At 37.3% G+C, this 11,651-nt stretch overlaps 1 protein-coding gene across 1 annotated transcript; it reads left to right on the top strand.

Annotated features, from left to right (window-relative positions):
* The first annotated feature begins 2,556 nt into the window (after positions 1–2,556).
* LOC148131401 (uncharacterized) lies at positions 2,557–3,742 on the top strand. The gene is given in 2 exon segments (XM_087960062.1): positions 2,557–2,918; positions 2,920–3,742. Coding segments are annotated over 2 exon segments (1,185 nt in total).
* Positions 3,743–11,651: the final 7,909 nt, after the last annotated feature.

The raw sequence follows: 11,651 nt of genomic DNA on the forward strand, positions 1-11,651 counted from the left end.
AAAGCAATTAGACAGCAGTTTGATAATCAGGAAGCTGCTGGTGAACTTCTTCGCCAGTTAGCTATTGAAAATGCTAATGCAGATTGTAAAAGAGCTTTACAGCCATTAAAGGCTACTGCTCATTACACTCTGGCAGATATGCTGCGAGTCTGCCAGGATATTGGATCACAAACTTATAAAATGCATGTGTTAGCAGCTGCTATTCAGAAAGGACAGCGACCAATTGGTAACTGTTTTAAGTGTAAGAAGCCTGGCCACTTTCAGAAGGACTGTCGTTCTACACCTTCTATGCCTCAGAATCGTCCTTCTAAAAAGCGCCCTATTTGTAAAAAGGAATTTTATTGGGCCAATCAATATCGGTTTCGGTCGGGAAACTTGCCAATGGGTGTGGCACCCACCCAGAATCCAAAGCGTGCCTTTCCCATCACTCTGACTCCTCCAGCAGTCTCTCTCACTCCTCCCCAGCCACAGCCGGTAGTGCTGGGATCGATTTAATCACTCAAGAGGAAATTGAGTTTAAATTTCCCATGGAAGTTAAAATAGTTCCATCTCAATTTAAAGGTCCTCTTCCTTCGGGATTAGTTGGCTTGATGTTGCCTCATTCTTCTGCACACAAAAAGGGCTGTTTTGTTGTGCCTGGGGTAATAGATTCAGATTACACTGGTATCCTCATGATTCAGATTTGGGTGAATCTTCCTCAAGTTCTTCCTTGTAATTCTTCTGTTGCTCAATTGCTTCTTCTTCCATATGAAAATCCATCTCCTGGTATAGGTAATCGTGGGGATGCAGGATTTGGATCAACTTCTTTATCTGTAGGCTTACTTCATCAGCTGAACTCCTCTCATCCTTTGTTAACGCTCTTCCTTAATAAGCAACCATTTCAAGGGTTATTGGATATTGGAGCCGATGTTATTGTCATCTCCTCTTTACAGTGGCCAAAAACGACAGTTTCTTCATTGTGTGGAATAGGAGGTTCTACAGCTGCTTGGCAGAGTGTTCAAGAAATTAATGTTACAACATCTGCTAGTAAGTCCTTTTTCCTACAACCATACATTCTAGATATTCATACTAATATTTGGGGCCGTGATATCCTTTCTCTTCTTAATGCCCATTTGATTCTTGATGATGGCTCTTCCTCTTAAATGGCTCTGTTCTACGCCGGTTTGGGTGGAACAATGGCCTTTATCAAAGGAAAAACTCGCTGCTTTACCACAATTGGTTCAAGAACAATTGGCTGCTGGTCATATAGAACCTTCTACTAGTCCTTGGAATACTCCTGTTTTTGTTATAAAAAAGAAAAATGGGAAACATAGAATGTTGTACAATTCCTCCATTCCAATTCTTCCTGAATTACAAGTACAGAAATCATATACATTAGTACAATGGCAAAAATTACTTGGCATTATTAATTGGGCACGCCCATTCTTCTACATTACAACTGGTGATATGTTGCCCTTATTTCAGTCTTTGAAGGGAGCACAATCACCAGGAGATCTAGTTGTATTAACTGATCCTCAAAGAACATGCCTTCAAGAAATATTGAATAAGTTTAAGCATTGATATGTGGACAGGATAACATCCTTAACAATTGGACTTTGCTTAGCTATTCTTCCCACTACACCCTTACCCACGGGATGTCTTTATTCTAATGCGTCCCTGCAAGCGGTCAACATTCATGAATTGATTAATTTGTCAGCTACTCCGCCTAGAAACATTTATCCGTATCAATCAGGATTAGAGGATTTGATTATTAAAGGTCGTAAACGAGCCTTACATCTTACAGGACAGGATCTCATTAGCATAGCTTTCACTCGTACAAAAGTTGAACGTGAGCATTTGATGATGATTTCAGAATCATATCAGATAGCCTTTTCTCAATATGTGGGAAACTTGTTGTATTCTTTACCCAAGGATCCTAGAATAGTGGTTACTACTACTTTAAATCCGGCCTTTTCTTCCATTTTTGTGTGAAATCCTATTTCTAAAGCTCTTACAGTCTTTACTGATGGATCACCTACAAGGGGTGTGGTTGTCTGGCAGATTCAATAACAATGGTATTCTAAATTTACTGCCACGCAGACTTCAGCTCAACGTGCTGAGCTGGCTGCTGTGATTTTGGCTTTACGATTGTTCAATGACCAACCTATTAACTTGACCGTTGATACTGAATATGTGTATTTAGCTATGCAATCTCTTCCCTTTTCTTATTGTGCTCTCTCTTTGGATAAGAATTTGTTATCCTTGTTTTTATCTTTAAAGAATAGTTTGGAAACTTGCTTGTATTCTTTGTATGTAGAACACATTCGAAGTCATACTCCCTTTACTAATGCCTTGACTAAAGGAAATTGGAAGGCAGATGAATCCTTAAAGGATGTTGCGTCTTTGTTTAATCATTCTTATTTTCATCAAAATGCCAAATCGCTTGCAAAGCAATTTAAAATTTCATTATCTCAAGCCCGGCATATTGTCCGTGCTTGTCCAGCTTGTCGGCAACTGGCAGTTCTCTTTCCAGTGGGTGTCAATCCACGAGGAACCCAAGCTAATCAAATTTGGCAAATGGATGTAACTCAATTTTCAACCTTTAAGCCATACTGTTATCTTCATACGTCTATTGACATTCATTCACACTCCTGGCTATTTTCTATACCCCCTACGCAATTGAATTCTGTCCGTTGGCGTTACTTGAAAGTTAGTCAATTTACAAGGGGTCTGTGTTTTTGTTGTCATGCTAAACACACTTGGCTTCATAATTGGTCTGATTATGATGCTGCTCAGCACATATTAAAAAAGCTAGGGAATTATAGTTATTGTTCTGACTACTATTGGTTGTCAGGTACCTTTAATTCTTCTTTGCGTGAAATTAATATAGCTCCTGATATGTATCCTGTCAATTTTCCTATTTTTAATGCCTCTGATCAATAATACAGGATCGATATGCGCTGGTTGGCAGCTTAAGGATCCTAATATGTGGTTCTTTTTTGATAAATATGCTACTAATGTTTATCCTCAGAATTATCAATGTGCAACTATAGGTTATTTTACTCTACCTGTTCAAATAGGTACACTCCCATCAACTCGACAGCGGCATTCCTCTCTGGGGCCTACATGTAATGATGAAGTCATTATTGACACACAATTGTCTTCTGGTTCTACATTTGGTTGTGCATTGGCAGGGGCCATTACAGGAGTCCTTACTATAGGCTCTTATCCTGGCATAATTGCTCAAGAAAACAGACAATCTATTCTTGGTCTCACCTGCAGACTTGAAAAATCCATCAATGCTACCGCTGCTATTATTTGTGATTTGCAGCATGAAATAGAAGACTTAAATCAAGATGTATTACAGCAGCATTTTGCCATAGACTACCTTTTAGCCCATCAGGGAGGGTTCTGTACGTTAGTTGGACACTGTGGATGTGCTGTGCATTTTCATTCTTTGAATAAAACTATTGAGGATGAGCTTGCCAATTTACAATCATACATTCAAAATAATATCCATGCTCATTACTCACCTTTTGAGTGGCTAACCAATTGGCTCCCTGATTGGTCTTGGCTCAGACAGTTTTTCTTTTATGCTATAATTATTATTATTGTACTAATTGCAACCTGTTGTTTTATTCAATGTATTCCAAATTTATTCACATTGTTTCATCCTGCTTCCCCCTCTCTTAATCCTCTACAATTGCAATACATTCATAAATCTTTGAATCCTCCATTTAAAATAAAAAACGAGGATATGTAGAGTTGTAATTGCAGGAATGTTCCGGATGGCAAACTTCAGATAAAGAATGTTTCCAAGCAAATACAACTCAGGTAAACAAAGTCACTGATCTAAAGGAGGATTAGAGAGAGGAAGTAAACATATGTTAGAGTTTAACTAGAGATAATTAATTGTATGGATTACTGTGCTAAACAGTAACGAAAGTTAAGCAGTAACCAAAGTTAACCAGTGATGGAGGATAACTAAAAATGTGTATAAATGCAAGACTAAACTCCAATAAATATCATCATGATTCAGTTGTTCATGATCAAACAACTCGACTGCCTCGAGTTTTTCATGACAGTTTTTCACGACAGATTTTCACGCATGTTGCAATAGTTCCAAGGAAGATTTCAAAAGACAAGGACATTATATTTCAAGCTGCTCTTTGTCCTATGTTTGTGAAACTTGACACTAAACAAGTTTAAGAGAATCCTGTTCAAATTGAGCCACTTCAGAACCAGTGTGCAAGTCATTTAGTCTGGTCTGCAAGCTACCATACCTCTTTCTTTCCTTTTTTCCTTCCTTCTTTCCTTCCTTCCTTTTCTTTACTCTTTCTTTCTTTCTTTCTTTCTTTCTTTCTTTCTTTCTTTCTGTCTGTCTGTCTGTCTGTCTGTCTGTCAGTTTGGAAGCCATTTTTTACTGAGGCTTCTGGGCTGCCACATTTAGTGCTTTGGAAATTGGGAAGGGGAATTACAAGGAGCGGTGGAAGATTAGCCATAACAACATTCCTTTCTCTGGGAGTCAAGGACAATTTCCCTGCACCTGCAGGGGAGTGATTGGGAGTAGTCTCCAGTTGGGATTGAGAAATGATTGGAGCATGTGATGGACTTGTGGGTGCAGGGGATGGAGTTTGATTTTCTTTTGGGTGGGGAAAGCCCAGAGCTCTCAGATTTGGGATTTCCCCAGATGTGCCAATATGACATATCTAATAAAATGGATCTTTGAGGTAGTGATGGGATCAGAGTCCTTTGCTTTGGAAGTTGTTACCTGGAACCCTGACACTTCCTTCCTTCCTTCCTTCCTTCCTTCCTTCCTTCCTTCCTTCCTTCCTTCCTTCCTTCCTTCCTTCCTTCCTTCCTTCCTTCCTTCTCTCCCTTTCCTTCCCTCTCCTCCCTTTCTCCTCTCCTCTCCTATGACATTTCTGAATAGATAGTTGTTTCTCACCATTGCTTTTTTTTCAGTCCAGAGTTTTAATATTTTCCCAGTCACTTGGGAAAACTAGAAAAGTTTATCCCCAGCCAAGGCTGGCTCTAAACTTAAGGCTCACTAGGCACTCACTTAGGAGCCAACAAACTTAAAAGACTTCCAAAACACACAGAAACGACAACAACAACAAAAGTAACAGCACATTTCATGAGCCAGCACACCTGCTCCAGAGTTAAATATAACTTTGCAGAATTGTTGCTAATGTAATTACAATTAATTACTGTGTAAAGAGAGTGAAAATATTAGAGAAAAGGAAAAAAGTGTTCAGGGTTGAAAATTCTAAGTAAAAAGCTTAAATATTTGAAGAGGAAAAAGTGAGACAAGAAGGTGCTGTTTTGAATTTCCTAACAAATTTGGAAGATCAACCAACCATGGATCACCTGGCCTAAGCTTTCAAAATGGCTGCCCTCAGCTCCTAAATAACATGAACCAACCCCAGGCATTTAAGGTGGCATTCGTCCTTCTATTTTTCTCCACAACAGACCTGCAAGGTAGACTGGACAGAGTGAGAAACTGGTTTATACATACAGGGATGTTTTGTGGCTGAGAGTAGATTAGAACTTGTTTCTAATCCATTACCCTTAACCAAAGCACCACATCGGCTCTCAGTTGTTAAGTGCAGGTATATAAGTCCTGTATTTAAAGACTAAATCCCACGTCATCGGTAGTATTGCATATTTCAGGAGTTTTCAGACATTAAGTCCACATTCTATTCATTGTAATTTCCAATTTTCATCCCAAAAAATCTGCTATTGTTGGATAACATTGTTGAGTGAACATGATCAAGTGGTTTATGTGATCTGTCACCTTACATATAGGGTTTTAGAAAGAAAAGAAGAAATAAAGAAAGGAAGGAAGGAAGGAAACCACACCGGAAGGCAATAGCAACATACTTTTATACTCAGATAGCCACCTGCATAAAATGGCAATACTATTTTTAAAAAAACCGATCAATTTGTGGGCCAATGTTCCATAAGATCAAGGAGAATGTGCATTTCCCAAGTAGAAATTGGTAAATGTTGCTTCAATAGCATTTATAGATGGCAGAAATATATAAAAAAAATTGTATGATATGGCAAAGCAAGATTTGTTTTGGTGAAACTAAAAAATCAAAATGTATTATGTACATTAACCATAGAAGTGTTGACCAAGCTCAAGACTGGGTTCATTTTACCCATCACTATATGAGAGAGAGGAAAATAGGATTCAACACTTTATTGCTGCGCAGAAGTAAAGATTCACAAGGTCAAGGTCAAGGTCAAATCAAGCATGCCTGCTGACATTCAATAAGTTATTTTTATACTATAAAACCACCTTTGTATTTCCTGACATTTTATTGTTTGTTTCTGATTTATTGATGGTATCTGCAGTTTAGGATATTGTCCCATAATAAGCATGGAGGTGCACTTAATTAGTTAACCTCTCTACATTTGGGTGTGCTTTTTAATATGCTAATGATGAAGTTTTTATCTCCAGACCTTCACCTTAAGTACAGCTTAAGAAAAATACCATGTTACCTTTCCTTGTTCCAGTAATGGACCCAGCTACAAAATCCTTCAGAACAAACTGCCAGCTAGACTAATACTTCCTATAACTGAAGTGTTTGTGGAGAGCCTCTTTAGCTTCTTCTGCTAAGTGTCAAAATCTGTGTTATTTAGATGTTCATTCTAATAATAGTTATATCGAAGAAAAACATAGACAGAGTGAATAAGATGGACTAGCTCGGGTTCATTCCAATACCACTAATATTGAGAGGAAATATTTCTTAAACTTTACACAATATCTGGAGTTGTGTACTGAATTCCTTTAGATTGGGTGGTATTGGAACGAGTGAAAACAGTGATAAAATAAATGTTTAGACACTTTGTAATGCCCAGTCCATCTGAAAGCTGAAGAGCCCAGATAACCAGGAAGAAAAGATTTAAGGTGCTTCTTCTTGAGTTTATAGAATAGCACTATAGCAATAGTAGTTAGACTTATATACCGCTTTACAATGGTTTACAGCCCTCTCTAAGTGGTTTACAGAATCATTATATTGCCCCCCAAAATCTGGATTCTCAATTTATCAAATGGATGGAAGACAGAGTAAACTTGAGCTGGTGAGAATCAAACTCCCCAAATGCTTGCAGTCAGCAGGATTAGACTGCAATACTGCAGTCTAATTACTGCACCACCACAGCTCTGAATAGAATAGAATTCTTTATTGTCCAAGTGTGATTGGACACACAAGGAATTTGTCCCTGGTGCATATGCTCTCAGTGTACATACAAGTAACAAGTGATAAATCATGATCATAATAATAAAATATAATCATTATAAATCTTAAGATACAAACATAAAGTGATAGTCATAAAATACCAAATAAAAGCAAACAACATACATCATAAGATATGAACAACAAAGCGATAGCCAAAAAAGACTAAAGGATCAGGTAATAGGAAAGAATGAGATGAGAAGGATAGTAGTAATTCAGCCCTACGACATGGTTAGATATCCTAAGGCATAAGAAATTGTTGTGGGAATTAGTTGTTTAGTAGTAGAGTGGTTAAAATGACGGATGGTTATAGAAATTACAAGTAGAATTGAAGGAAAGCTTACTTCTGTGAAAACTTTCCAGAAATATACTACAATGGTAGTAAAACTTCATAGTGTGAGATATGTGTATATATATATATGTGTGTGTGTGTGTGTGTGTGTGTGTGTGTGAAGTTTTACTACTAATATCACACTATGAAGTTTTACTACTATTGTAGTATGTTTCTGGAAATATTTGTTTTCATAGATTTTCACAGACCCAAAACAACACATGACGCCACCACCAATCTCCCTCACCAGACTCAAACCCAAACCCACCCCATAGATGTAAGGCAACCACCGTCCAGAAACCAGACCATGGCTGCATCACCAGGTGCCACATACCCTGACCCCCAAACCAAGCAAATGGACACACGCCATGAACACATAGCCAGGCCTCAAACTTGGAGCCAAACCAAAACCCGGAATGTCACATCACAGCCACCCTCTCAGGATATCACATCACAGAACTCAGGAGGCTACACCACAAAACCTCAGTATGTTACAACACAGCCAATGACCCAGGAGATTACAGCACAAGACACAGGATGTCACAACAATAGAACTCAGAAGGTCATCACACAGCCCATGACCCAGGTCATTACAACTCAGGAGATTACAGCACAAGACCCAGGATGTCAAAACAATAGAACTCAGAAGGTCATCACACAGCCCATTACCCAGGTCGTTACAACACAGGAGGCTGATAGACACACAGCCAATACCTCAGCCACACATGTTCTTACGAAAAAGCCAGCCAATCTGCAAACATCAATTCCATCAACCAATCAAGAAATGACAACCCAGCCAACCTCCCCACCAGTATTTATAGAGAGACAGCAGCTCAGATCACGCTTTCCTTGCACAAGCACGAAGCCGAAAGCACCAGCCTGAAGATGGCGAGTGGGACCTCGTCAAAATGTCGCCAAGATACTCTCAATCTTACATGGGAAAAGACCCGAACACGCCAAGACTTGAATATCTATCTATCTATCTATCTATCTATCTATCTATCTATCTATCTATATATATATATATATATATATCTTTGTTTCCCAAAACTTGCAGACAAGAAAATTGTAAAGAATTTACTCCCACTTTCACACTAAAAAATACAACTTAAGCAGGTTATACTTCTAATATTGGAGTCGCTCAGAATCCCTTAGGTACCACTTAGATCTTTTCCTCAGACTTGTTTTATTGTTAAGCTGGCCAACCAATTTATGGCACTCATATTGAATATTATTTTTTAAAAAAACAAGCTGTACATTTTCTCCATCATTTATTCCTGCCTGCATAGCCAGTTTGTAGAAGCTTTCCCTGTCTTTATAGCCATCATAGAAGATAGAAAGATAGCAAATAATGTGATAATGGTGTTCTAAGAACTCCATTTATGATTTCAAGAGCTCTCACCAAAAATTGGCACAGGGGTGTTTGCTTATTATCTTATTATTCATGGTCTTTGAAGGATGAAGGAAGGAGACTTGTCACACAGAGCATCAACTGGGACAATTACTTCCCAGGCTGCATAGATTGGCCTTCATTAATAACTCACATTGCATTTCTGTCAGAAATTATTGTAGTAAGCACACACAGGCATTGTCTGCTGTAATGGTGAACATTTTCGGATTCTTTCCTGACAGTTTGATAATCAAATACAATAGCACCACCTACTTGTCAAAGAGCATGTCAGCATACCAAGCTTATTTTCCCATTAAGCCTGTTTTAACTCCAAAAGAAATGAATGAAAATTGTAGGTTATATTTGTGTAACATGCTAACCTAAAATGAAGCTTGCTTGTTTGTGGTCTAAAAGATCAAATAAACTACAATTTACTGCTTAGTTTATTTGTGTATTTATTTATTAATTTAAATTATTTGTTTGTCAAACATGTACAAGATAACAAGTATAAGTATGAACATAAACAAGAACAAAGGGACAAGAAACAAAGCGCCAATAAGACAGGGCTGGTAGGCATGCTGGTGCACATATGCATGGCCCTTTAAGGAACACTTAGGAATGGGGTGAGGAGGTCCATGGTAGATAGTTTGAGGTTGAAGCTATGAGGGGTTGAGGCTGCAACAACGGAGTCGGGTAGAGCGTTCCAGGGGTTGTATACTTTTCCTCCATGGTGAGAGAAATGTTCTTCTGGTATGATTATTTCTAAAATGTCTTAGGGATTAGGAAGAATAGAAAGATTGCACTGCAATAAAATTAAAATGATATCACATGTGAAAATGTTTGTATCAATATTTATTACTATAAATATTAAGTAATAATTAGTTTATTAATTAGTTAAATATTTTTTATATATATATACACATATACACATTGATTAAATTTATTTATTAAAATAAACATCAATACAATAAGTATTAATATAATTAGTGATTAAATAATATTTCTATTTCTATTTAAACTCTACAGCTGAATCTCATTGAAATCCGTAAGATTTTAAATCAATCAGACTGAAATATTATGTTATTTATTTATTTATTTATCTACTATCCCAATTCGTTTTCTACAATTCAAGGTGGTGTACATAATGCTTCTGCATTGTATTTTCCCCACAATAACAAGCTTGTGAGGTGTGTTGGAATGAAAGAGAGAGAAAAACTCATTCAGCCAACTTCCAAACCTGCTCAAAGCATAACGAAGTCTAAATTTCACTTCATAGATTCCTCTCTCAGAATTGTTAGTGTAATTGCTGCATGTGGTTCTGGTACTTGTGAGATTGAGGAAAACTAGTGTACAAAGTAATTAAAAAGTAAAGTGATTAAAAGAAAGCATGCTTTCCCCCCCCATTTCCTTTCACTTCTTATTAAAAGATATAGCCCTCTGCTGGCAAAGTGAAACATTAACAAACAGCAAATATACTTCATATCATTCCACCAACATTGGTTTTCTGAAAAATAATTTCTGGCTGAGGAACTCTGGGAGTTGAAGTCCACAAATCTTAAAAGTGACCAAGTTGGAGACCCCTGATTTACAGTATATTTTACGCCTGTTGCTGCCTAAGCCATGGCTTATAAATTGCAGCTTTCTGAGGGACATAAGAAGACCAGAGTTCTTCTCCCTTTGGACAGGCCCGAAACTGAACCTGAAATATAGCGGGACTTCTGTTCATAGGTTCCCCTTTCTGATCAACAATTGCATAAATCATTTTGCTTACTTACTCATTACAAGCGCCCCCAAAGATAAAACAGTTGGACAATATATCCTAGTGACAATTTCTATGCTACATAGGCTACATATAACTTAGGCACCAATGTCATATTATGCTTTGCAATGCTTGGGAGAAAGTAGCAAAAAGAGAAAAGAAAAAAAGGTTGAATGAGTGAATGGACAAGAACTAGCTGTTCAGGGGAAAAGGCAGACCAGCAACTTAAGATTCCTTAACTCTAGTGAAGTTTCTGGCGTAACAATAAAAATTGTGTTTCTCTGATGAATGAGAGAAAATTATTATTGCTTTACATCAGCTAATTAACAAAAGAAAAAGAAACACAACTGTGTTAACAACTTAAGATAAGCTCAAGAGTAATGATAATAATGAAAACAAAGAGACCTGGGAGTGAAAAAGAGAAACATGATTTAAAAAACATCTTCAAATAATAACTTTACAATTTAGGTTTGAAACCACAGTGATTTATTTCTGTGTTTGATGTTATCATTTGTTCTGAAATGGATATATCACTTCATCTAAAATTCTATGTTAAATTTCTGATTCTATAAACTTAACAACTTCATCATTAAAGATGATGTTGTCCCCGTCTGAATTGGGCAAGAAACAAAGCAAGAAAGTTGGGCCAGTTTATGGTGTAAAAGATTGCTGTATATTAAGTAGTGCACAAGGTCCTGATAAAAATCCAAATAGTCATGCAACACAATAAACATTTTAATATGGCACTACTCAGCTATCTGACCTGATTGACCCATCCTTTCAAGTATCTTTATTCAGACTGTTCTGTGTAATTCAAGAAATTGTTACTAAGGCACTCCATGCTCATTGGCTAATTATTCAACACAATTTCACAAATGAAAATGATCTTTCAAACTCAGAAGAATCTTCCTTTTCTTGATTCTTTCAATTTCAATTTTACAAATATAA

The sequence above is a fragment of the Notechis scutatus genome, chromosome 3 (genome assembly GCF_049901735.1).
Source record: "Notechis scutatus isolate UNSWTSFEM ecotype Mainland chromosome 3, rNotScu1.2, whole genome shotgun sequence".
NCBI classification, from domain to species: Eukaryota; Metazoa; Chordata; class Lepidosauria; order Squamata; family Elapidae; genus Notechis; species Notechis scutatus.